At 47.6% G+C, this 27,722-nt stretch overlaps 1 protein-coding gene across 1 annotated transcript in view; it reads right to left on the bottom strand.

Annotated features, from left to right (window-relative positions):
• hpda (4-hydroxyphenylpyruvate dioxygenase a) overlaps positions 1–27,722 on the bottom strand; it is a 47,229-nt gene that overhangs the window by 6,745 nt on the left and 12,762 nt on the right. The window contains exons 6-11 of the mRNA XM_038813964.1: positions 19,542–19,624; positions 15,313–15,402; positions 11,185–11,291; positions 10,090–10,167; positions 3,297–3,459; positions 1,364–1,435 (exon numbers count right to left, since the gene is read on the bottom strand). Of these exons, the coding sequence (XP_038669892.1) occupies positions 1,364–1,435; positions 3,297–3,459; positions 10,090–10,167; positions 11,185–11,291; positions 15,313–15,402; positions 19,542–19,624 (593 nt within the window). The remainder of the gene's footprint in view (positions 1–1,363; positions 1,436–3,296; positions 3,460–10,089; positions 10,168–11,184; positions 11,292–15,312; positions 15,403–19,541; positions 19,625–27,722) is intronic.

Genomic DNA, 27,722 nt, shown 5'->3' with positions numbered 1-27,722 from the left:
TTAGCACTGCTGCCTGCGCCGATGAGGACCTGGGTTCGATTCCGGCCCTGGATCACTGTCCGTGTGAAGTTTGCGCATTCATCCCGTGGGCTTTACCTCCACAACCCAAAGATGTGCAGGTTTGGTGGATTGGCCACTCTAACTTGCTATAATTGGGGGTACTCAATTTATAAAAAAGGGGGAAAAAAGGAAATAAACTTGAGGGCTATGGGAATAGAATGGGGAAATTGAATTGATTGAATTGTTCCACAGGCTGAATGGCCTCTATCTGTGCCACAATGACTCTGACTGACAGATAATTAACACCTACTCTCCAGGCTGGCGCAGGCAAAAAGGCCCCAGGAGACAAGGCACCCAGGACAAGCGGCGCCAGGAATCCCTGTAACTGTTTTCTCTCAGATCTTTCTATCCTTAATCCAGGATTCAAATACAGCAAAGATGGAAAGGCTCAGCCGGGTGAGTGTTATTCCAGCTGCTGCCAGCAGGGTGCAATGTGTTTGCTTAGTTCTTTTTAAAAGAGCGCCACCTGTCGATATAGATGAGATTCGTCATTGAACCAGACGATCAGAAACTTGCGATAATTATACTCCGGCTGATTCACAGTCACACAAGACAATCATTACTCCCATTGTCTGAGTGTTCCTGCCCCCTATAACAGGAGAGGGACATTAGGATGGATTTTCTCTTATCTGCAGAGTGAAGAAGTAGTAGCAGTACAAATAGGAAATTATTTGTTTTAGTATTTCTTAAAGTTGTTTCATGACTAATGCAGGAATTGCAGCAGTTGGGAATGGGAAAGCTCCAAATTAGCATTTCTAATAATAATCTTTATTACTGTCACAAGTAGGCTTACATTAACACTGCAATGAAGTTACTGTGAAATTCCCCTAGTCGCCACACTCCGGCGCCTATTCGGGTACGCTGAGGGAGAATTCCGAATGTCCAGGACTTGTGGGAGGAAACCCAATGCAGACACGGGGAGAACGTGCAGGCTCCGCACAGACAGGACCCAAGCCGGGAGTCGAACCCAGGTCCCTGGCGCTGTGAAGCAACAGTGCTAACCACTGTGCTACCGTGCCACCCATTTTTATGGGAGGCTCCTATCTAGCAGCAATAGAACTAGCGCCGATAGTGAGCGAAATACAGAGCGATGCTTATTATAAAGCCATCCATTCCCGTTCTGATACAAAGGCTCAATGTGTTCATCTTCACGGTACAGCTATTCTCAGGAGGAGCGATCAGTAAATCAAATTCAGCCTCAATTTGTCTCGAGATGTACACAATACAAAACAGTACAATGGTTACATTGGGGCTGCATTGGATGAATTGAGGAGTAAAGAAGAAATATAACCATTTGACTCACAGACTGAATGATATCAGAGGTGTTTAGAGCAATGTGCTGAACTCCAGGTCCACCAAAGTAGTCCACATACTCCTAGAGTGAGTGAAGGACAGAAAATGAGAAAGGAATCATTCAACCCGCCAACCACTCTCATTTCAAACACTGCAGTGCCAAATGTTTAGGGCCTGGAACTGACATTCCAGTCACACTGCCATCCCTTACCTCACTCTATATAATAGGCACTGCCATCCCTTACCATGCACTGCATATTAGGCACTGCCATCCCTTACCTCACTCTATATAATAGGCACTGCCATCCCTTACCACACTCAACATAATAGGCACTGCCATCCCTTACTGCACATCAACATAATAGGCACTGCCATCCCTTACCACACTAGACATAATAGGCACTGCCATCCCTTACCACACATCAACATAATAGGCACTGCCATCCCTTACCACACTCTATATAATAGGCACTGCCATCCCTTACCACACTCAACATAATAGGCACTGCCATCCCTTACTACACATCAACATAATAGGCACTGCCATCCCTTACCACACTAGACATAATAGGCACTGCCATCCCTTACCACACATCAACATAATAGGCACTGCCATCCCTTACCACACTCTATATAATAGGCACTGCCATCCCTTACCACACATCAACATAATAGGCACTGCCATCCCTTACCACACTAGACATAATAGGCACTGCCATCCCTAACCACACTAGACATAATAGGCACTGCCATCCCTTACCACACATCAACATAATAGGCGCTGCCATCCCTTACCACACTAGATATAATAGGCACTGCCATCCCTTACCATACTGTACATAATAGGCACTGCCATCCCTTACCATACTCTACATAATAGGCGCTGCCATCCCTTACCTCACTCTACATAATAGCCACTGCCATCCGTAACCACACTCTACATAATAGGCACTGCCATCCCTTACCACACATCAACATAATAGGCACTGCCTTCCCTTACCACACATCAACATAATAGGCACTGCCATCCCTTACCACACTCTACATAATAGGCACTGCCATCCCTTACCACACATCAACATAATAGGCACTGCCATCCCTTACCACACATCAACATAATAGGCACTGCCATCCCTTACCACACATCAACATAATAGGCACTGCCATCCCTTACCACACTCTACATAATAGCCACTGCCATCCCTTACCATACTCTACATAATAGGCGCTGCCATCCCTTACCTCACTCTACATAATAGCCACTGCCATCCGTAACCACACTCTACATAATAGGCGCTGCCATCCCTTACCACACATCAACATAATAGGCACTGCCATCCCTTACCTCACTCTACATAATAGCCACTGCCATCCCTTACCTCGCTCTACATAATAGCCACTGCCATCCCTAACCACACTCTACATAATTGGCACTACCAACACAACCTTTCGTGGTTATGTTGACAACTCAAATGTCCTGCATGTCTGCTTGCCCTGCCTGCCTCCTTTTACATACAATAATGAAGATTTTGTCTGCTTTGGGAGGGAGATTCCGATGCTCACTCCACATCCAACCAGAATACAGGCATCTGTCTGAACTGTTTTCCAAACTTCTACAATCCCACTTGGGCTCTAAATCAGAGAGCTAAAAATTGGTCCCCATCCTTCTGATGGGAAAACCTAAGACAAGATTTTCCATTTACTGCTGTGCCTCACACTGGGTGAGATATTCAATCCATTTGACTTGGCAAATCAAAAATCTAACTCTATACTCGGTAGCCATTCCCAGCTTGTCCCAGCCCAACTTCCAGTCCAGCTCAATTTTGCCTCCCCGCCGCCCCACTCGCAAGTTAACTCTGTGAGTGCTGAAAGCTCGGATATTGGTGCTGAGTAGTGTGTGTCAGAGAAGAAATTGCTGACAGGGCAGCCACTGGTGCTCACACCTGGATTTGGGACTTCTTCTTCCCCACTGCTGGCTCGTTGATGGGCATTTTGATGGTTTCCTCGTAGTTGGTCACAACAATGGAACGCAGGGAGCTGAAATTCGTGTGGACCTGTTTATCATCCACTGACCAGAATCGATGAAATGTCAGACACTTTTGGTACCTGGGATAAAAGTCAGAGTTCATGTTACAGAATTACATCTACTTTGTACCACCAGGTGCAATATTACCACTGCAGGGAACAGGACTGAAAGGAAGATTAAAGGGCTGAATTCTCCTCCGTTCCTGAGATTAAGTGTAGACGCCGGGCCACGATTCGTGGACTTCCACGACAGACTGGTGCCGCACCTGGACCGGTTCAGAGACTGTTAAGGGGCGAGATCCAGGACCACGTGGAACACAATCAATTCCAATGAGAAATGGTGCCGGATTCACTGGACTCACGATTGACACTCAGGAGGCTGACAAGCTGCAGCCACATATACTCACTTAATTCCCCACATACACACCATTCCAGCCAACAAGATGGCAGCAAGAAGAGCAGCCCCAAGATTCACCAAAGCCGAACTTGAGACCCTCCTGGATCTCGTAGAGGAGATGCGGGACACTCTGTACCCCGGCCTGGGAAGGAGGCTGCCAGCCACCGCTGTCCACCGGGCCTGGGAGCAGGTGGCAGAGGCAGTCAGCATCATAAGTAACACCATCCGGGCCAGTTAAAACTGCACGTCCTCCTCAGGGCAGCCAGGGTGAGTAGGTAGCACTGTGTCCCTGGTACAAACACCCATCCCATACACCCGTCAACCCCCCTGCCAGCCAGCCCGGCTAGTGTCGGGACCGGCAGTCCTCGGGCGGGCCACACCGTGTCCTACCTCCTCTCTTCCTCATCAGCCACGGTGCCTGTTAAATGACTTTTGAAAGCACAAGTGAACCCCGCCATTGGGAATTTGCCCTGATGGAGGCGGAGAAGCGCGGAGATGCCGGAGAATATTGGGTCAGGCCTGCTCATGATATGCCAACGGTGTTTACTGATACGTGCGGCATGAAAGGCATTGATGCCACTGTCGAGGCACTGGAGAATTGTAATTTGGCATGAAACTGGTGCCTGCCTCGATTTTGGTGTAAAAACCAATTCTCCGCCCAATCGCGTTTCCCTCTTTCGGCATCGGCCGACGGAGAATCCTAGTCTTTGATATTGACTGTATCCAAAATTCAGCATTTTTAAAAGATAATGTACCTGAGTAGTTTACACAGGGGGTCTCCCTCTGATCTGTTCTCTTTCTGTGGATGTTCTTTCTGACTTTGCTATTTAAATCCTATGCTATGTACATGTGTGAATTCCCTGAGAGCGCAGGGCTTTACACTGATACATGGCTTTTTACAATGTGGACTCCATGATCCAAATTGTCAACCTCGGCTGCATGGGGTCTGCACCCCAAACCATCATTGCCCTCATTTGATGAGTATTTTCCATCACTGCATGGGGGTTCAAGATCAAGACTGCTTTGTTCTGTCTTCACTGCATCTCGACTGTACCAGTCTCGCTATAAGGACTTCAGATCCCAGCCAATAGCACTTCTACTCCAAATGCCAAGAGCTTTCGAGTAAAATATTAGGAGGATCGAAGCCATTGTCTTTGACAGTGACACAAGCTCTGTGCCCTTGACCATCACCAATTCCATTGATCTCTTTGATCACTGTCTCCAGTTTACAACCTGGTACATTCCACCCCCCCCCCCCCCCCCCCCCCCAACCCCCATTTTCCGTATAATTTGCAATTGTGTCTTTAGCTGCCCCACTCCAAAGCTCTGGGATTCCATCCCTAAACCTCTCTAACTTTCTTATTTTTGAAGCGGCCTCTTTGACCAGGCTTTTGGCCATTTCCCTCCCACCTTCCTCTACAAACTTGTGGCAGGCATCTATTTATCTTGTGCTCCTGTGAAACAAGATGGAGTGTATTTCTACATAAAAAGTTACATAAATGCAAATGGCCATTGAACGAAGAACAAAGAAAAGTACAGCACAGGAACAGGCCCTTCGGCCTGTGCCGACCATGCTGCCTGTCTAAACTAAAATCTTCTACACTTCCTGGGTCCATATCCCTCTATTCCCATTCTATTCATGTATTTGTCAAGATGCCCCTTAAATGTCACTATCGTCCCTGCTTCCACCACCTCATCCGGCAGCGAGTTCCACTGCCCTCTGTGTAAAAAAAACTGGCCTCGTACATCTCCTCTAAACCTTGCCCCTCGCACCTTAAAACTATGCCCCCTAGTAATTGACCCCTCTACCCTGGGAAAAAGCTTCTGACTATCCACTCTGTCTATGCCCCTCATAATTTTGTAGACCTCTATCAGGTCGCCCCTCAACCTCCGTCGTTCCAGTGAGAACAAACCGAGTTTATTCAACCGCTCCTCATAGCTAATGCCCTCCATACCAGGCAACATCCTGGTAAATCTCTTCTGCACCCTCTCTAAAGCCTCCACATCCTTCTGGTAGTGTGGCGACCAGAATTGAACACTATACTCCAAATGTGGCCCAACTAATGTTCTATATGGCTGCAACATGACTTGCCAATTTTTATACTCAATGCCCCGGCCAATGAAGGCAAGCATGCCGTATGCCTTCTTGACTATCTTCTCCATCTGTGTTGTCCCTTTCAGTGACCTGTGGACCTGTACACCTAGATCTCTCTGACTTTCAATACTCTTGAGGGTTCTACCATTCACTGTATATTCCCTACCTGCATTAGACCTTCCAAATTGCATTACCTCACATTAGTCCGGATTTAAACTCCATCTGCCAACCTACTGCCCAAGTCTCCAAACGATCTAAATCCTGCTGTATCCTCTGACAGTCCTCATCGCTATCCGCAATTCCACCAATCTTTGTGTCGTCTGTAAACTTACTAATCAGACCAGTTACATTTTCCTCCAAATCATTTATATATACTACAAAGAGCAAAGGTTCCAGCACTGATCCCTGTGGAACACCACTAGTCACAACCCTCCAATTAGAAAAGCACCCTTCCATTGCTACTCTCTGCCTTCTGTGACCTAGCCAGTTCTGTATCCATCTTGCCAGCTCACCCCTGATCCCATGTGACTTCACCTTTTGTACCTGTCTACCATGAGGGACCTTGTCAAAGGCCTTACTGAAGTCCATATAGACAACATTCACTGCCCTACCTGCATCAATCACCTTTGTGATCTCTTCGAAAAACTCTATCAAGTTAGTGAGACACGACCTCCCCTTCACAAAACCATGCTGCCTCTCGCTAATACGTCCATTTGCTTCCAAATAGGAGTAGATGTCTCGAAGAAATCTCTTCAGTAATTTCCCTACCACTGAAGTAAGGCTCACTGGCCTGTAGTTCTCTGGATTATCCTTGCTACCCTTCTTAAACAAAGGAACAACATTGGCTATTCTCCAGTCCTCCGGGACATCACCTGAAGACAGTGAAGATCCAAAGATTTCCGTCAAGGCCTCAGAAATTTCCTCTCTAGTCTCCTTCAGTATTCTGGGGTAGATCCCATCAGGCCCTGGGGACTTATCTACCTTAATATTTTTCAAGACGCCCAACACCTCGTCTTTTTAGATCTCAATGTGACCCAGGCTATCTACACACCCTTCACCAGACTCAACATCCACCAATTCCTTCTCTTTAGTGAATACTGATGCAAAGTATTAATTTAGTACCTCGCCCATTTCCTCTGGCTCCACACATAGATTCCCTTGCCTATCCTTCAGTGGGCCAACCCTTTCCCTGGCTACCCTCTTGCTTTTTATGTACGTGTAGAAAGCCTTGGGATTTTCCTTAACCCTATTTGCCAATGACTTTTTGTGACCCCTTCCAGCCCTCCTGACCCCTTGCTTAAGTTCTTTCCTCCGTTCCTTATATTCCACACAGGTTTAGTCTGTTCCCAGCCTTCTAGCCCTGACAAATGCCTCCTTTTTCTTTTTGACAAGGCCAACACTATCTCTCGTTATCCAAGGTTCCCGAAATTTGCCATATTTATCCTTCTTCCCCACAGGAACATGCCGATCCTGAATTCCTTTCAACTGACATTTGAAAGCCTCCCACATGTCAGATGTTGATTTACCCTCAAACATCCGCCCCCAATCTAGGTTCTTCAGTTCCTGCCTATTATTGTTATAATTAGCCTTCCCCCAATTTAGCACATTCACCCGAGGACCACTCTTATTCTTGTCCACCAGCACTTTAAAACTTACTGAATTGTGGTCACTGTTCCCGAAATGCTCCCCTACTGAAACTTCTCCCACCTGGCCGGGCTCATTCCCTAATACCAGGTACAGTACAGCCCCTTTCCTAGTTGGACTATCTACATATCGTTTTAAGAAGCCCTCCTGGATGCTCCTTACAAACTCTGCCCCGTCCAAGCCCATAGCACTAAGTGAGTCCCAGTCAATATTGGGGAGGTTGAAGTCTCCCATCACAACAACCCTGTTGTTTTTACTCGTTTGCAAAATCTGTCTACCTTTCTGCTCCTCTATCCCCCGCTGGCTGTTGGGAGGCCTGTAGTAAACCCCCAACATTGTGACTGCACCCTTCTTATTCCTGATCTCTGCCCACATAGCCTCGCTGCCCTCTGAGGTGTCCTCCCATCGTACAGCTGTGATATTCTCCCTAACCAGTAGCCCAACTCCACCACCCCTTTTACATCCCCCTCTATCCCGCCTGAAACATCTAAATTATGGAACGTTTAGCTGCCAATCCTGTCCTTCCCTCAACCAGGTCTCTGTAATGGCAACAACATCAGAGTTCCAAGTACTAATCCAAGCTCTAAATTCATCTGTCTTACCCGTAATACTTGTTGCATTAAAACATATGCACTTCAGGCAACCAGACCCGCTGTTTTCAGCAACATCTCCCTGTCTGTTCTTCCTCAGAGCCATACAGGCCCTATTCCCTCGTTCTCTCTCAATGCTTTCACCTTGTGACCTATTGCTCCAGTACCCACCCCCTGCCATACTAGTTTAAACCCTCCCATGTGACACTAGCAAATCCCACGGCCAGGATATTTATGCCTCTCCAGTTTAGATGCAACCCGTCCTTATACAGGTTACACCTGCCCCGGAAGAGCTCCCAGTGATCCAGATAACGGAAGCCCTCCCTCCTACACCAGCTGTTTAGCCACATGTTTAGCCATTCTATCTTCCTATTTCTAGCCTCACTGGCACATGGCACAGGGAGTAATCCCGAGATTACAACCCTAGAGGTCCTTTAACTTTCTGCCTCGCTCCCTGAACTCCTGCTGCAGGACCTCATGCCCCTTCCTGCCTATGTCGTTAGTACCAATATGTACAACGATCTCTGTATGTTTGCCCTCCCCATTCAGGATTCCCACTACCCGTTCGGAGACATCCTGGACCCTGGAACCAGGGAGGCAACATACCATCCTGGAGTCTCTTTCAGGTCCACAGAAACGCCTATCTGTGCCCCTGACTGTAGAGTCCCCTATGACTATTGCTCTTCTGTGCTTTGACCCTCCCTGCTGAACATCAGAGCCAGCCGTGGTGCCACTGCTCTGGCTGCTGCTGTTTTCCCCTGATAGGCTATCCCCACCCGACAGTGTCCAAAGGGGTTTGCCTGTTCGAGAGGGGGACAACCACAGGGGATTCCTGCACTGATTTCCTGCCCCTCTGGTGCTCACCCATTTCTCTGCCTGCACTTTGGATGTGACCACATTTTATAACTGCTATCTATGATGCTTTCTGCCACCTGCATGCTCCTAAGTGCATCCAACTGCTGCTCCAATCGAACCATGAGGTCTGTGACGAGTTCCAGTTGGGTGCACTTTCTGCAGATGAAGCCATCTGGGACACTGGAAGCCTCCCGGACCTGCCCCATCTCACAGTCAGAGCTCTGCACCCCTCTAATTGACATTGCGTCAATTAATTAGTAAATTAAATGTAAACATTTTTTAAAAAGTTGCTGTTAACTACATGTTTCCTAGCACTAGCTTTATACTATAAATGTGTAAGCTAAATACAGTACTCTCCGATCTCTGGCTCAGATACCCCTCTAAAATGAAATGAAAAATGAAAATCGCTTATTGTCACGAGTAGGCTTCAAATGAAGTTACTGTGAAAAGCCCCTAGTCGCCACATTCCGGCGCCTGTTCGGGGAGGCTGTTACGGGAATCGAACCGTGCTGCTGGCTTGCCTTGGTCTGCTTTCAAAGCCAGCGATTAGCCCTGTGAGCTAAACAGCCCCTAATTACTTAAATGTAATTAAGTAATTATGTTTAATTTGTTTAACAATGCTTAATTTTTAAATTTAGTATAGATTCCCAACCAGCAATCAGGTCACAGCTTTACTGTGATGTCACTTCAGTTCCCCCCCCAACCCACACAATTTGAAAAGGTAACAAAAATAAAAATAAATAAAAATAAAAATCACTTACCTTCCCAGATTCTCAGATGCTCTCTGGTTCTATCCCTGCAGATTAAACGTTACTGGCCAGAAGAAAGAGAATAAAACGGTAGGGAAAAAGCACCTTCTCCCACTCTGCACCCAATTACCTCACTGCACTAAATTACCAAGTTCCAATTCCCACTCTGGATGTGCCTCACTCACTCAGGTTGTGTCTCCTTCACCTGCGCAAAGCTGATGGCGGTGTTACCCCGAGCTGCATGTCTGGATCACCCCATGCTCATAACAAAGGGACCACATCTCAAACCACCTTTTCCTGTGTGGGATTAGCATTCATTTTTGATTCCAGAGGATAAATCAGCAGATGTACTTTGATGTTATATGAGAGACTGACTCATACCATTCTACTACGGGCTCCATCTCATCATCTGGCTGGTTTCCCACGATGTGGTCAATGAAATTCAGACTCACAGGGGGCCTGGGACAGAGATACAAATATCAGAGCAATACCAGCTACAATCAAGACAATAATCATTTCAAAAAGTGCACAGTGAGTACCTCAGCTGAGTATATGATATACAAGCACCTTCCTTGAATATGATATACACAGCATAGAATATTAGAATCATAGAATTTACAGTGCAGTAGGAGGCCATTCAGCCCATCGAGTTTGCACCAGCCCTTGGAAAGAGTACCCTACTTAAGCCCACACCTCCGCCATATCCCCGTAACCCAGTAACCCCACGAACCTTTTTGGACACGAAGGGCAATTGAGCATGGCCAATCCACCTAACCTGTACACCTTTGGACTATGGGAGGAAACCAGAGCACCCGGAGGAAACTCACGCAGACACGGGGAGAACGTGCAGACTCCGCACAGACAGTGACCCAAGCCGGGAATCGAACCTGGGACTTGGAGCTGTGAAGCAACAGTGCTAACCACTGTGCTACCGTGCCACGTGTTGTAGTATTCCTGAGAATGAGGCTGTAATAATTGTCCTGGACTAAACATTAGTAATCACTGTACTATTTCAGCTGCGGTAACCCCTTCTGATTTTGGCTTCACCTTATAGTCTGCTCCAGCCATATTGCACTGTATCTATACATTGAGCGGCTTGGAGTGTGAGTGAATAGAAGACAAAGGTGGATCATCTCACTAGCTTTAAGTTCTAACATGATACAGCAGAGTTGTTGGGCACATGCTGCTGTCAACTATTGGAACCACAGGTTCAGTATCCATTATCCAAACCCCGTGGGGATGGTTGCATTTCAGGATTCAGGTCATTTTGATTTTTGATGTCTTTGATTTTCGGATGTACGGGTAAAGGATATTGGACTGTAGCAGAAACAGAGCCTTCAACATGCTGAGTAAGGGCCAAGTGCCTAATAGAGGAAATGGGAGACCATATCTTGCAGGTTGCTACAGCCCTGTTTTGCTTATGCCCAACCCCTTGTATTGTCCTTTCAAAACTTCCAAATGTATTCATTCACTCACAGTGTGGGAAGAAGTGGATCCCTGAAGAGAGGCTCCTTGTATCCAGGCAGGAAGATGCCACTGTAAGGTCCCAGATACTCCACAAACGTGTGTGTTGTATCCCCGTACTGAAAGCAAGAGCCAGGGGAAATGCTGTTAGAAATACAATGCATGATCTTTGGAATCAGAGACTTTATCAAAGTGCACAGTGTGGAAATCATTAATGTTGAAAACAATGAGTAAGTGAAAAGATTAACAAATCAGGAAGTAATAATGAGATGGACTGTTAAGGAAAAGGAAAGGCGGAGGAGGTGAGGAATTCTGTATCTTTGAGATCCTGCAATTGTGAAATTAATCTAGATTTCAACTCAGTGAAGTGGAGAAGTATAGGGAGCTTGGAGCTTTGGAGGCACAAGACAGGAGAGTGCAGTGTGGCTGTAGTATTATAACTGAATGTCATTTTCAAGGTTATATTCCAGACCAGTTGTAGACGCTGTGTCCCAGCAATTATGCCCACAGATTTAAAACACCGCAATTTTCATTTCCCAATTGCCATGTTTGAGTTTAATGGACCAGGTGCTTTGGAAACAGTAGTGGAGATATAAAGGAAGGTATTAAACAAGAAATCAGAGATGCGTACAATAAGATTACGGCTGTAATCATGGGTGACTTTAATTTACACATAGATTGGGCAAATCAAACTAGCAATGGTGTAATGGAGGAGGAGTTCCTGAAGTGTGTATTTCATGGTGTTTTAGACCAATACGTTGCGGAAACAACCAGGGAACAGGCTATTCCAGACTGGGCACTGTGCAATGGGAAAGGATCAATTGGGGAGCACCAACCATAATATGATAGAATTCTTCATTAAGATGGAGAGTGAAGTAGTTGAATCTGAAACTAGGGTCCTCAATCTTAATAAAGGTAACTAGGAGGGTATGAGGCACGAATTGGCTAGGATAAATTGGGGGACCTTACTAAAGTGGTTGACTGCATTTCGGGAATGAGGTAATGGTTCATATTTTTAAAACGTGTGCATAAATTATAACAATTATTCATTCCTGCCTGGCCCAAAAATAAAAGAGGAAAGGTGACTTCATCATGACTTACAAAATAAATTAGGGTTAATAGTAAATCCAAAGAGGAAACATGCAAGATTGCCAGAGAATGCAGAGAGCCTGAGGATTGGGAACATTTTAGAATTCAGCAAAAGAAGCCAAAAAGTTTGATCAAGGGGGAGGGGGGGGGGGGGGGGGGGGGGTGGAGTATGAGAGTAAAATTGCAGGGAACATAGAAACCGAATGTAAGAGCTTCTTTGCCAAGAGAAAACGACTAGTAAAGACTAACGTATGTCCCTTACAGTCAGAAGCTGGGGAAATTGAAATGGAGAACAAAGAAATGGCAGAAGATTTGGACCCATACTTTTGTTCTGCCTTCACAAAAGAGGGCACATATAACCTCCGGCATGTTCAGAAACCAAGGGTCTATCACTATCACTCGGGTAATAGTATTGAATAAACTGATGGAATTAAGGGCAGATAAGTCTCCAGGACCTGATGGCTTGCACACTAGGGTATTAAGGGAGTGACAGCGGAGATATTGGATGCATTGGCTGTGATATTTCAGAAATCCCTGGATTCTGGAAGGGTCCCGGTGGATTGAAAATATGCTAATGTGATGCCCCTATTCAAAAAGGGAGGGAGGAAAAAAGTAGGAAACTATAGACCAGTTAGCTTGACCTCTGTGCTGGGGAAGTTGCTGGACTCTATCATTAAGGAGTTGATGACTGAACATTTGGAAAGACAAAGCTCAATCCACCATTATCAGCATGAATTTATGGGGAGAAAGTCATGCTTGACAAACTTGCTTGAGTTCTTTGAGGACATAACGAGCAAGGGGGACAATGAGGAACCTGTGAATGTGGTATATCTAGACTTCTAGAAGACATTTGATAAGGAGCCGCATAGAAGACTGATCCAGGAGCTGAGATCGCAGGGGTTTGGGGATAGAGTACTAGATTGGTTGGAGGATTGGCTGACTGACAGAAAGCAGAGGGTTGTGATAAATCGGTCCTTCTCTGGCTGGCGAACTGTAACTACCTGGGTGCCGCAGGGTCAACTGTTTACAATATATATAAATGATCTGCAAGCAGGGTTAGCAAAATTTGCAGATGATACTGTAATGGGTAGAAAAGCAGGCAGAGCAGCAAAGCAGGCATTTTACAGACAGATATACATAGGTTAGGAGATTGGGCCAAAATTTTCAGATGGAGTTTAATGTAGCTACGTATGAGATTATCCATTTTGGTTGAAAAAAATAGTAAGGCAAATTATTATCTAAATGGAAAGCAGATTCAAGATGTGTCTGGGCAGAGGGATCTGGGTGTCTTTGTTCATGAATCGCAGAAAGTCGGTATACAGGTACAGCATGTAATTAAAAAGGAAAATAGAATGTTACCATTTATTGCAAAACGTTTGGGGTATAAAGGTAGAAAAATGTTGTTGCAATGTTCTAAGGTGTTGGTGAGACCGCATCTGGAGTTTTGTGTCCAGTTTTGGTCTCCTTATTTGAGGAAGGATGTGGTGGCATTGGAGGCAGTTCAGAGGATGTTCACCAGATTGATTCCAGGGATGAAACGGTTGACATATGAGGAGAGAGTAACCAGCTTCTAAACAGTCTGGAGTTTAGAAAGACGAGAGGGGATTTGAGGGTGTATAAAATACTAAATGGGATTGATAGAGTAAACATAGACCAAATATTCTCCCTTGTGGGGAAATCTAGAATGAGAGGCCACGGATACAGATCGAGAGGCAGTAGATTCAGAACTGAGATGAGGAGGAACTACTTTTTGCAGAGGATGGTGGATTTGTGGAACTCGCAGCCCCATAATGTGATGGGGCCTGAAATCATTAAATGTTTTCAAGAAAAAGATCGATGTATTTTTGATTCAACCACAGGGTGTTCTGGGTATGGTTTTTGCTCTGTATTTCAGATGTCAATAAGTTTCAGTCAGATCTAATCTGGGTTGACCCAGCAGAGCCACCCCAGGCTGAGGTGGATATACAGTGAATCATATGCAGACAGAGGATGAGATAGCTCAGCTCTTCACGACGGCAAGATCTTCTGGCCTCACCAACAACACACATCCCTGGCAGCGTGGGGTGGAATCAATGAGAAATTCCATTGATGGCGGCAGGACCAGAAGATCACACCACCAACAATGGCGGGCCACCTCCTGCCACTGAGAAACATGCTGTGGGGAGGCCAGAGTATCCTGCCCACAGGGACCATAAGTAGCATAGTGTTTGTAATTATTTGTTCAGTTTTCCCCCTGAAGTCAACAATTGTAAGTAGTTATGTAGTTGCTGGCTTCCCATCCACCAGTGCATTGAGCAGGGTGATGGTTCCTCCTGTGATTCCGGCACTGACTGTCAGCAGAATATATAAATACTCTTTACTCCACATGCACACCCAGTTCCCAGTGGAGCTCTCTTGACAGTTATTGTGAATGGGAACGATGACTTTTAGTTTTTCTGCCTACCTGTTGTGGTGATATGCATCACTGTAAATACACAAGGGGTTAATGTAGATACTCTAGGACACGGTAAATATACAAGGGGTTAATGTAAATACACTTAGACTAGATAAACACTAGAGAGAGCACCAGAGACATCATGATACACAGACATTCAATCAATAGGTCAGTAAGATAGGACACGACCAATGGACAGTCAAGACACACACAGAGGTGACACTACCACAAGGGGGCTACCCATATATAAGAACACAGCACACTTGATCTCTCTCTTTCCAGTGGAGACACTTAGTGAGTACAGACAGGGTTGATTGAAACACATCACACCCACCACGTGAATTGTAGCAGACTGGTTAGTTAGTCTGAGTAGCTATAGCAGGATTAACAGGAGAGTCGAATCCAAGTAGGAGAATCGTTAACAGTTTAATAAATGTGTTAAAGCTATCTCCAAGTCTGAACCTTCCTTCGTCAGAGTGCACATCAAGGAAGCAGCTTATGCTATGTCAAGAGCATAACAAAACACTTGTCACAGGATCATTGGAACAGTCTGATATTGAGTGTGCGCAGGCTGGTATTCTTGGCGGGATTGATCAGGAACTTCCTGAAATACTTACAGTTTTCAGAACAGCGTACTTCACTTTGCCATAGTTATCTTCCTCAGTCCATGGCTCTTTCACAATGATGGCTCCATGCTCCTTTGCTTTCTGCCAATAGAGGTAAACCATCAGCATCAACCTCATTCCCTCCCCACTCAATCAACCTAATGCCAATCACTATTAACTGTAATTCAGATTTAAGAGCTCTAATTAAATAGGAGAGATTGATGTTGGCATTGAGACACCTCAACAACCAAATGCCGTGAACCTTAGCGTCTAAGAGAAGAACAATGAGAGAGACAATTGGACAGAGGGACTGAGTTCTGAATATGAACCTCCCTTTCAGATGCCGGCAGACCTGCTCTACAATTCCAATATTTTCTGTTTGTTTCAGGATCAGAATTTGCAGTTTTGCTTTTTACAGAGGATTCTCAACAAACCTGAACATTAGAACCATTTCAGCTCTCTCTGCAGTTTGTGATGTACCAGAGCCTGTTGGAAATCCACCAAGATCTGGTTACAACGCGTCTGATTGAAAGGGGAGGCCAGGTCTGTAATGAGCCTGGAGCTATACACAGCACAGTCACAGTGCACCCATTACATTGCAGATTATGGGACCTGGGTAAGGTGAAGTAATTGTAATTTTCGGTTTTGGATAAATCCTCATATCTCCAGTTGTAAGTCAACCTCATGTTTAAGGCATCATCTTGGGAAAACACAGCCTGGCCAAACTTGCTGTCAAAATCGTAGAGTCATCCCTAACAGTACCTTCATCAAATGGCAAGGGTCTAAAAGGTTCACCTCCATTACCTTATCCTGGGTACATAGGCTTGGGCACTTATCCTCGGGCTCATTTTAATGACCCGGCACGGATCTGGGCGCAATGTGAATCGTGCCAGTGCCCCAAATAGTGGAGACAGATGATGATTTAATTAGCCAGCTGCCTCCAGAAATCACTCACGTGCAAACCCCGGTCCAGCTCCACACCCACCCCTGCAAAATGGAACATGTTATTATTGGGGGGGGGGGGAGGGGGGGAGACTTAGAATCTTTGGCCATTTCCGGGATTTTCACCATGACAGAGATCCTCTCCGTTGTGGCGAAAATCTGGGCCTGAATTCATGCAGTACCTCATGGTCTTACCCATGACATCCTTCATTATTACTCTGGAGTGTATTGTCACTCTTCATGCTTCCTACCTTTCCATAGCATTCAATGCAATTGATTACTTGCCCAGCACTGCTGTCTCACGGTGCCGAGGACCCGGGTTCGATCCCAGCTCTGGGTCACTGCCCGTGTGGAGTTTTCACACGCTCACCGTGTCTGCGTGGGTCTCACCCCCACAGCCCAAAAAGGTGTGCAGGATAGGTGAAGTGGCCACGCTATGGGCAGCATGGTAGCACAATGGATAGCACTGTTGCTTCGCAGCTCTAGGGTCCCAAGTTCGATTCCAGGCTTGGGTCACTGTCTGTGTGGAGTCTGCACGTAATCCCTGTATCTGCATGGGTTTCCTCCGGGTGCTCCGGTTTCCTCCCACAAGTCCTGAAAGACGTGCTGCTAGGTGAATTGGACATTCTGAATTCTCCCTCTGTGTACCCGAACAGGCGCCGGAATGTGGCGACTCGGGGCTTTTCTCAGTAACCTCATTGCAGTGTTAATGTAAGCCTACTTCTGACAATAAAGATTATTATTATTATTAAATTGCCCCTTAATTGGAAAAGAATAATTGGATACACTAAATTTATTTTTAAAAATTGACTACTTGCCTCATTGATTGCCTCTCTTCCATCACTAAGCTTCTTGCGATGACCCACATGTTTCCAAACCAACCTATTTAATAGGAGCCAGTGCATACAAAATGATAATCTGACTCTTCCTTGCCCAGATTGTGATTTCCTAGAGGAATCTATTTCTGGCCCTTGTCATCTATATGCAACCCCTCAGCAACATTATCCATTATCTCAGAGTCAACTTTCACAGAACTGTTCATGACACCTCTTCACTACTGGGCTCAACTGCTTTACTGCTTCTGTGATGTCAGACTGCTGGTCTAATAGCAAATATTGAATGAGACATGATTTCCTCCAACTTAATGTTGGAAAGACCAAAGCCATTGCCTTTGGCCCTGCATCAAACTCCGCACCTCCCTAACCCCCACTCACTCCCACCTCACACACACACACACACCACTTGCCACTGACTGCATCCTTTCCCTGACACCGCCTTGGGGCTGAACCAGACTATTCACAACCGTACCATCCTGTTCAAACTTAAACTTGAACTCCCACATCATCTCCGTCACCAAGATCGCTTACTTCCACCTCCACAACATTACTCGTCACTGTCCCACCTCGATCTCTCCGTCGCTGAAGCTGATTGATTACTATAACACTCTCCGTTCCATCTTCTCCCCTCCATCGACACTGACTTGTACAAAACTCTAATGACTGTATAATGGCCACATTAAGTTGTATTCACATAGAACCCTTCCTCTTATTGACCTACACTAGCACCTCACCCTCTAACATCATGTTCACCTTTATATCTTACGTGTCTTCATCACACGCTATGCTGAAATCTCCTCCAGCCTTACATCCCATCCAAGAAGATCTATTTTTTCCCAACTGCTCTCCACCCTCCCCATAACCATAGCCTTAAGCAACTTGCATCTTATACTTCAGGAGAGTCTCCCAGAAGCTGCCTGCTTCTCTCTCCACCTTTTAAAATCTTATCGAAGCCCATCTCTTTAGCCAAGGTTTCTGTCAGTCCGCAAATCTCTCCCCTCTTGGCTCATGCCTGTTTTAAATTACAGATTTTTAGAAAATGTATTGGGATGTTGCTATATGTTAAAAGTATTATATAAATGCTCTTAACATATGGCTAATACTTTACAAGTGCTTGTAAAGTATTAGCCTTCACAATGATAGCAGCAGGAGACTCCCCCGGGTTCAGAGTTCTTGGTGATCCAGGCAGGGCCGGCTCAAGGTACCGGCAACTCGGGCAGTCGCCCAGGGCGCCATGTGCTAGGGGGCGCCATTCAGTGGCCGAAAGGTTGTAAGATTCTAAGGAAGATCTGCGCATTTGCAACATGTTGCCTCCGCTTGATGCCAGCTACGCATGCTCAGTAGCTGCCCACGCGCAGCCCGGAGTCACGTGGGGTGCTCCTTCAGCCCCGGCCCCAGCCCCGGCCCCGGCCCCGCCCCCTGTGCGGCCGCCTGCCGGTCTGGTTCAGCCGCTGGCGGCTGCTCAGTGTCTGTGTGAGGCAGTGGCTGCACGGAGGGTCCTCGGCGGGAGGAGGGCCGCCGAGGGGAGCAGGAAAAGGCTATCCGCAGCGGGGAAAGGTGATGGAGCGCAGCGCTGGAGGCCTTTAAAATTGGCACTTGTGAGGGCGCCGAAGTTCAGCTTGCCCGGGGCGCCAGCAACCCTAGGGCCGCTATGCTTTTCCCTCAGGAAGGATAGAATATTTACGATGAATCAGCACAGAATTCTTCCCGACTTCATTGGCTGGAGAAGGATTTGCAACACCAGAAAGGATAAAAATAAAATGAGGACAGACACTGACCTCGGGCTGCACTAGCGAAGTGCAGTGCACACTGAGAAAATCTATGACACTGGAAGAGGAGGCCATTTGGCCCATTGTGTTAGTGCCGGCCAAAGAGAGAGCTATCCAACCTAACCCGGCTTTCCAGCTCTTGATCCATAGCCCTGTAGGTTACAGCTCTCCAACTGCGTAATCAACACGATCAACAGCAGCTGTTTGAAGAACGATTGAGAAATACCTGGTGATGAACTCTGAGATTCGGCAATGTCTCAGCCAGAAGTGAATCATTAACTAAGAGTGACTGGGAGGGCAGCACACCATGGAAGATCTACTGGTGTATCTACTTAGCCAATTCTACAAGTGGACAGCAAGGGGGGTTCTTAAAAACAATGTTGTGAATCGGACAGTGTCAATGTGGAAAGTTGAAGTGCTCAATTAGGCACGTACCTCCTTGTTTTTTTAAAAACAGCATAATTTAATCTCCCTCCTTTAATCATCGACCTACCCTGAATCCACAGAATCAAATTCAATCCTGAATCAGTGGACACCGTGACAGGGATCTGTTTCCAAGGAAAATCCATCACTCCCACCCACCCATCCCCCAGTACATGTTGGAAAACCCAAAGAGAATGATTCCCCTGATGAAGGAAAGGACACTGGTCCCTCGATCGGCATGATGCTTATGACTCTGATTTTTGGTTCATACCTTCACCAGGAAGTCGCAGTCTTCCACTTGGAATGCGATGTCTTTCACACCGTCCCCATGTTTCCCTAAATGTTCGGTCATTTCTGAAGCAAACATAGAACATGTCACAACATAGCTCAGGGAAGAGCGAGGAACAGAATAACAAACAGGGAGTGCAGACATGGACCAAGCATCCCAGACATGGATTGAATAGTCAAGATACAGACCAAACAGTTTGATGGGGCCCTTTGGGTTGTGTTGATGGTTTTGATGTTTTTTAGGGAGGCTGCAGGTCTGTTGTGCAGGCTAAGGTGGGGTTGGTAGGGGGAGGGCTGGGGGAGTGTGTAAAGGGGGCCTTCAGGCTTGAGTCGCCACGCCAGCGAGTAATGCTAGTGAACGGGAGTGTGGTGGGGGAGGGGAGGGGTGGGTAGGGGGGATGCGATGTGGCAGGCACGGAGGATGAGCGTGGTCATATGCGGGAAGGGGGCCATCATGGATGGGCCCGGTTCAGAGTGGGTTTGGGCAAGGCAGAGCTGAAGGCGGGTGATGGTAGACGATAGACGGGGGGGGGGGATAAAAAAAAAGCAACACAGACACAGAGTTAATAGTGCCGTTCATAGAATCATAGAATAGAATCGCGGAATAGCTACATCACAGTACGAGGCCGTTCAGACCTGTCCGTTTCTCTATCTCTGCAAGAGCAACTCACCTAATCCCACTCCCCCACCTTTTCCCTGCAGTCTGGCAATTGTTTTCTCTTCAGATGGTCATCCAATTCTCTTTTAAAAGCCTCAATTGAATCTGCCTTCAACACCCTCTCAGGCAGTGCATTCCAGACTTCCATACTTGCAGTGTGAAAAAGTATTTCTTCATATCACCACTGCTTTTTTTGGTCAATCAACTTAAATTCGAGTCCCCTGATTCTGGATACTTCTGCCAATGGGAACAGTTTCTCCCTATCTCCTCGGCCTAGACTCACGTGGTTTTGAACACATCTTTCAAGCGGCCTTTTAATCTCTTCCCCAAGGAGAAAAGCCCCAGCTTCTCCAATAGTCACATGGTTCTTCATCCCTTGACCCATTCACTGCATCCTGGCTAATGGTAAGATTCTTGGTAGTGTGGACGAGCAGAGAGATCCATGTCCATAGATCCCCGAAAGTTGCCACCCAGGTTGAGAGGGTTGTTAAGAAGGCGTACGGTGTGTTAGCTTTTATTGGTAGAGAAATTGAGTTTCGGAGCCATGAGGTCATGTTGCAATTGTACAAAACTCTGGTGCGGCCGCATTTGGAGTATTGTGTGCAATTCTGGTCGCCACATTATAGGAAGGATGTGGAAGCATTGGAAAGGGTACGGAGGAGATTTACAAGAATGTTGCCTGGTATGGAGGGAAGATCATATGAGGAAAGGCTGAAGGACTTGAGGCTGTTTTCGTTAGCGAGAAGGTTAAGAGGCGACTTAATTGAGGCATACAAGATGATCAGAGGATTAGATAGGGTGGACATCGAGAGCCTTTTTCCTCGGATGGTGATGTCCAGCACGAGGGGACATAGCTTTAAATTGAGGGGAGATAGATATAGGACAGATGTCAGAGGTAGGTTCTTTACTCAGAGAGTAGTAAGGGCGTGGAATGCCCTGCCTGCAACAGTAGTGGACTCGCCAACACTAAACGCATTCAAATGGTCATTGGATAGGCGAAAAGGGAATAGTGTAGAGGGACTTTAGAAGGGTATCACAGGATGGTGCAACATCGTGGGCCGAAGGGCCTGTACTGCACTGTAATGTTCTATGTTCTAATTCTTACATATTCTTTCTAAAATGCAGCACCCATAACTGGACGCAGTACTCCAGTTAAGGCCAAATAAGTGTTTTTTACAGAACCTATAGCAATGACGTGCATTCAGCAGTGCAGTCATGGAGCAAACAGAACAGACACAGAATCGAACGGGACTGAGGCAATCCCCAGACCGAATGGTCCAGGCAGAATACCTCCACCAGGAAAATAAATCTATACCATGTAGTGAAGGGCAAAGAACAATCTGAAGTGATTTCTTTCAATTTAGAAGTAATTTAGAAGCTAATTTTAATGGGAAGAAAGGGGGTCAGCCCCTGGTAAATTAGAACCTAAGTTTGATGGAAGAGTGGGTAATCTTCAAGGAGAAGATATTTCAGGTACGGGATGGGTACATTATTAAGAGAAGGGAAGTTAGGGGAAACCACCAGGGCTCTTTGGATGATGAGGGGGTTAGTGCATTAAATGAAACATAAAAGACAAGTGTATGATGTAGGGCAGGTGAATTCTTCAAGAAAAAACCAGGCCAAATACAATGGTCACGATTCTCCAGAAAAATGTCTAAGTTAATTTGTGGTAGGTTTTTCAGGGAGTTTACTGCCGCTATTCAATGACACTTGGTCATTTTTGGAGGCCCTGAGGAGTTCCTCACTGGTTTAGCCCAGACTTTTTTAGCAGAATTTTTTTTGGCACTGAGGAACTGAACTTTGAGATCGGGCCACCATTTTGAAAGGGTGCCCCGATCTCTAAGTGAGCTTGTGGGTCCACCGCCACCCATGGGCAATGTCACCCCCACACACACGGACAGTACCCCACACTCCTCAAGTGAGGACACCTCTTCAGGTACCCCCAAGCCCACTTACAGCACCCCTCCCTTTCAGGACCCCACCTGTCACCCCCCCCCTAATCTCTCAGAGACCCCTGCTTACCTGCCCTACACACCCTCACCCTCCAACCTCCTTTCATGAGCATGGCCCTCCTTGGGCCCTGAACATTGCCAGTGCCACCCTGGCACCCAGACACCCTTGCACTGGCACCCTGGCCCCAGGCAGTGCTCCAGCCAATTTGGCGGTACCACCGGGCATCTTGGAAGTGTCAGGGTGGCAGTACCAAGGTACAAGCTGGGCAGTGCCAAAGTGACCGCTTCCAGGGTGAGGGCCACGGGTCCACCCTACACTAACCCTGATCACCAGGGGTCTCTGATGACCCGGGACCCCACCCCTCCCCAGGTGCTGGTTCACCTGGTCCACGTTCTGCCCGGCTGCAGCCTCCCTGGGGAGGCCGGAGAATCGAGGGAGGCCAGCAAATATCAGGCAGGTAGGTCTTAAGTAAGTTTAATACCTACTTCCGGGAGTGCTGTTTGGTCCCACCCCTTTGGGGCAGAGTTCCGACTCCAACATCTTGCGGACGTGGGGTGAATCCCACGAGGCACGGAGGCTGCCGGGATGCCCACGAGAGGGCTCTCCCAGGATTCTCCAGCTGTGATGTTCTCCCTCGATTGCAACATGGCAAGAGAACCACGCCCAATAAATTGAGAGGGAAAGTGAAGATTGGCAAAGGGGAATTATGAGAATAAAATGGCAATTACCATAAAGGGGAACTCAAAAATGTTCTATCGGTATGTAAATAGTAAGCAGATAAGTAGTAAGAAGTGGGATTGGGCCTAATAGGGAGAAAGAAGGTAATACATGCTTAGAGGCGCAGGGCAGGACTAAAATGAATATTTTGAATCAGTATTCACTGAGGCAGGTCATTTAAGCTTGGATCCAAAATTGGATTAAGGACAGAAAACAGAAAGTTATGTGTGATAAATGGTTGCTTTTCTAGACTCGAGATGGTAGACAGGGGGTGGCATTCTCGCCAAAAGTGTCATTTTGGGTGGGGAAAACCAATGAGAATTGCGCCGGCTATCCTGGGGTGATTTCCATCGCAGTTCTCTCACACTCCCGCACTTCTGCTTAGGAGCTTGGGGAGATCCCTGCAGGAAAGGGATGTGCAGGGCCTGAAGATGCCAGCCAGGTTGGATCCTCGGAGAACGGGGTGCCCATTTTAAAGGACGCCCGATCTACTGACAACCCTTTAGCCCTCCCATTCCCCTCATACTCGTGGTAGAGACCCACCAAGCTCGTAGGCATCAGGTCCCCCCCCCCCCCCCCTCCCCATAGCTGGTACCAGTGGGCACCCCCTCCCAAGTGAACGACACCCTGCTATGGGGTCGCTGAAGGCTCCCATTTTAGGTCCCCCTCTCTTTTCAGGTCCCCTTCCAGGCCCCCCCTTCAGGTCACATCCCCCTTCATTCCTCTCAGCATGACCCGCCCCTTAATCCCCCCATTCATGCCCATGAACCCTCTCGGGGCCCGACCCCACGGCACCCTGAAAATGCCAACCTGGTAGTGCCAGCACCTGGGGGAGTTCAGTGGCCTCCGAGCCCCCTGGCATGAACATCACTTCTAGTCTCCGTTGATGGAAACCAGTAGTGTTCGCCGCTGGCCTCACACTGTGCCGGCGAGCCGGTGAATCCCGAGGGCCGGGCACAAGGAAATTCTGGGCACGATATTCCGGCCTTGTTACACTCGCGCTCAAGCATAACGAGGCCGGTGAATAGAGGGAGAGGCCAAAACCAAAAATGAGATCTGCTCCAGGTGCCAAACAATTTGCGATGCAACCAGCCCGCTCCCATAGGCAAAATCAGGATCTCACCGTAGCATTGCGAGAAACCAATTATCACCACTTATGCCCCATTTTCATACTATCAACAAGAGACAACAATGGCCTTCCATCACTCAGCAGCCTCCACATCAAGTAGTCACGCTGGTGCTGATTACAACTCCTTTTGAAAAATGTGAACCTGATGGAAGGGCTTCCGTGGGGAGCCAAGGAGGTAAGTAGCCATCTCACAGTCAAAGAGCTCGGGTGTGCTGGGCTTGCCACCCCAGTGCTCGGCGAGGGGTGAGGGACCCTCCACAGGGGTGGGCTGCCATGGGACGGGTCCGGTTTGGTACCCAGCGCCCCCTCCTCCCGATCGATGCCCATAAGGCCCTGGGGTTTACGTTGGGACGAAGGGGCAGGTGGTGAGCCCTGGTGTTCCCCAATGTCTGAACCGTGGTGTTGATGGCATCGGCGATGCTCCTCAGTGACTGGGACAAGCTCCGCAGCGCCTCAGCCATGCCCATCTGCAACTGGACAAGCGCCTCAGCCAGGCCCATCTGAGAGCGGGACATGTCCCGCAGAACCTCATCAAGGTCAGCCTGGGAACATGCTGCCGAGACCCTCAGCCATGGCCAACACCGACTGCCGACATCTTGGTCACCTTCACTCATGGTGCTGACGTCGTACACCAGACTCTCCACCTTGGCCGCCACCCTAGCAGCGATGGCTTCGGTGTCACTCATTGCCAGCGCCATCTCCTGCGCCAGTAGCCTCTGGGACTCCTCCAAGTGGAGCTGGAGTGACGCTGACATCTCCCCCTGAATGTCCCGGCCACTCCCTATTCTCTCCATCAGCTCCAGGTAACCCACTTGCACAGGCTCAGCATCAGACTGGGTCCTAGCTGTTTGGAATTACCTCCCAGGGGCCAGTAAGGCAGGCCCTGGCAAAGTGGGGGGGGCGGGGGGGGGGGTGCTCTGGTAGTGGTTGATTTGAAGGATTTTGGGGGGGTTTGGGGGAGGGGCAGTCATGCTGTTACCCCCAGCGGGGCCCTCCATAGGTCACAGAGTGCCTGAGCAAGAGGGACTCCATCACAGGACCTAGGAAGGCCTGTGGTGATATACATCACTGTAAATACACAAGGAGTTAATGTAAATACACGTAGACTTGCTAGACACTAGAGGGAGCACCAGAGACATGACACACAGACAGTCAACCAATAGGTCAGTAAGATAGGACACGACCAATGGGCATTCATGATACACACAGGGGTGACACTACCACAGGAGGGCATTACACCAACCCATACCAACACATGATCTTCCTCTTTCCAGTGGAGACACTCAGTGAGTACACAGGGTTGATTTGAAACACATCACACCCACCACCTGGATTGTAGCAGAGTGGTTCGTCAGTCTGAGTAGCTATAGCAGGATTAACAGGAGAGTCGAATCCAAGTAGGAGAATTGTTAACAGTTTAATAAATGTGTTAAAGCTATCTCCAAGTCTGAACCTTCCTTTGTCAGAGTGCATATCAAGGAAGCAGCTTATGCTACATCAAGAGCATAACAAAACATGGTATCCGGGAGTGACTGTTAAATCCATATAGTTACAACTCAGCAGACAGTGACAACCAGCAACAACAGCCAGGCAAGATGATGTTCATGATTCTGGTTCCACAGCAGCTCAGGTACCAAGGCAATCTCAGTGAAAACTGGAATTGGTTCAGGCAGAGTTTCAAAATCTACCCGGTAGTGTCCGACCTGGATGGCGTGGCGGATGCAGAGAAAATAAAGCTTCTACTTACTATCGCGGGCCCAGAAACAGCTGAAATCTTCCAGACCTTCAAATACTCAAAGGGGCAAAACAAGAGCGACTTCCAGGCAGTCCTGGACAAATTCCAAGAATTCTGCGAGGAACATACAAGAAAAAACAGTAAAAGAGGCGCCAAAACTCACCACGAGGCGAAGGTAGGCTTTCCATTGAAGAACTCTGCCGTTTTGATTGGCAGCCATCTTGGAAAAGGAGCCGCACATGCGCAGTTGAGAAAAAGGCCCCAAGGAAAGGAACAGCGATCTGCGCATGCCCAATTGCATCCTACAACCTACATCACACGCGTCATGAAGTCAGAGGCCCTGGACCACGCCCACTTAAAGGGGAAATGCCCCAAAACACAAAAAAAAGGTTTAAAGCCGTAAACCCGATTCTTTCACCTGGAACGACAGCACAATGCCTGAAAGTCGACCAGTAGCTGAAAGTAACCTCCGCAGAACCCTGCAACAAGCAGTTAGCACCGCCCAAAGAGATGATACAGTCCTTGAAGACTATGACTCAGACCTTGAATTTTTCTTTGGACATCACGATCCCAATGCCAGCTCCGACACAAAACATGATGATATGGTCTTGGAAGACGACTGAGACGAAGATTTCACCTTGGGAGGTGGCTACCCCATGACCAAATCCGAACCGTAACTAGACGTGTTGTACATTGAAGACCCTGATGACGAGTTCTTCGGATTGGGGAATCTTCAGACCAGCATATATGACATCCCGACTCGTGAGTGCAGGATTATGCTGCGGCCTGATGCCAAGAGACAGAGAGCGGTACAAGCCCACAGAGAGCGGCCTGCTGCCACACAGAGAGTGGTCCACGCACCGCAAAGAGTCCCCAACTCCACACAGAGAGTGGTCCACACACCACGAAGCATCCCAGCCTCCACACAGAAAGGGATGAAAGACTCCACAGCGAGACAACTGCACGTCTCCACACAGAAAGTGACTCCAGTGACACAAGCCTCCACAGCGAGGTCATGGACAGACTCCACGATTGAAGCAATGCAAGACTCCACACCGCAGTCCTTGCATGAACAAGAAGTGACTCCAGTGACACAAGCCACCACAGCCTCCACGATAGAAGGAACGCAAGGCTCCAAAGCGCAGTCCTTGCATGAACAAGACCATGAGGGTCTAGCAACCTCCTCTGAGCAACCAGCAGCAGACAATGCAAGTCTGCCACGCTCAAGTGAACAACAGAAAGACTATGACCGTCTGCCATGCTCAAGTACACAGCAAGAAAACTATGATAGTCTACCAAGCTCCAGTGAACAAGACGAAGACTCTGACAGTCTACCCAGCTCAAGTGAACGACAAGAAGGCACTGAGGCTCTACCCACTGTATGTGCGACAAGTGACGACGGCATCCCATTTCCCATACCAGATATGCAAAGTGACAGACCTCAGCTAGTGTGTACAGAGGCACTTGATAATCATAGTGAGACTACTGGTGACTCCGGTGACACCACGTTAATTCAAACCTCATTCGCTCGAGCCTCTCCACAAGCAAATGCATTCCTGAACATTTTGACTCTGGACGTGGAGCATCACGAAACCTCAGAAGACTCAAATGAACCTGCAAAGACTACACACGGGAATAGGCAAGAAGCCAAAACTGACTCAGGTGAAACAGACCAGACTCCAGACGGGGAGAATCGACAAGCCAAAGCTGATTCATGTAAGCCGGACATGACTCCAGACAGGGAGCGCCGCAAACTCAGTGACGGCACGCTCAAGGAAACAGCAGATGCCACAAAGGACGCTGACACGAGTAACTGTGTGAAGGACTCGTATTATCCACAGAGTGTGGTCCTTGAGCGCAGCAAACACAACAACAACATTAAAGACAACATCCAGAAGCGTATCAGAGGCAACAATGTCGACAACAAGCATGACAAAGACAACAACACTGGAACTACGACTGGTACAACATG

This window comes from Scyliorhinus canicula, chromosome 12 (assembly GCF_902713615.1).
Source record: "Scyliorhinus canicula chromosome 12, sScyCan1.1, whole genome shotgun sequence".
NCBI classification, from domain to species: Eukaryota; Metazoa; Chordata; class Chondrichthyes; order Carcharhiniformes; family Scyliorhinidae; genus Scyliorhinus; species Scyliorhinus canicula.
The sequence above is the reverse complement of the archived record's forward strand: the minus strand, read 5'-3'. Positions and strand labels throughout refer to the sequence as shown.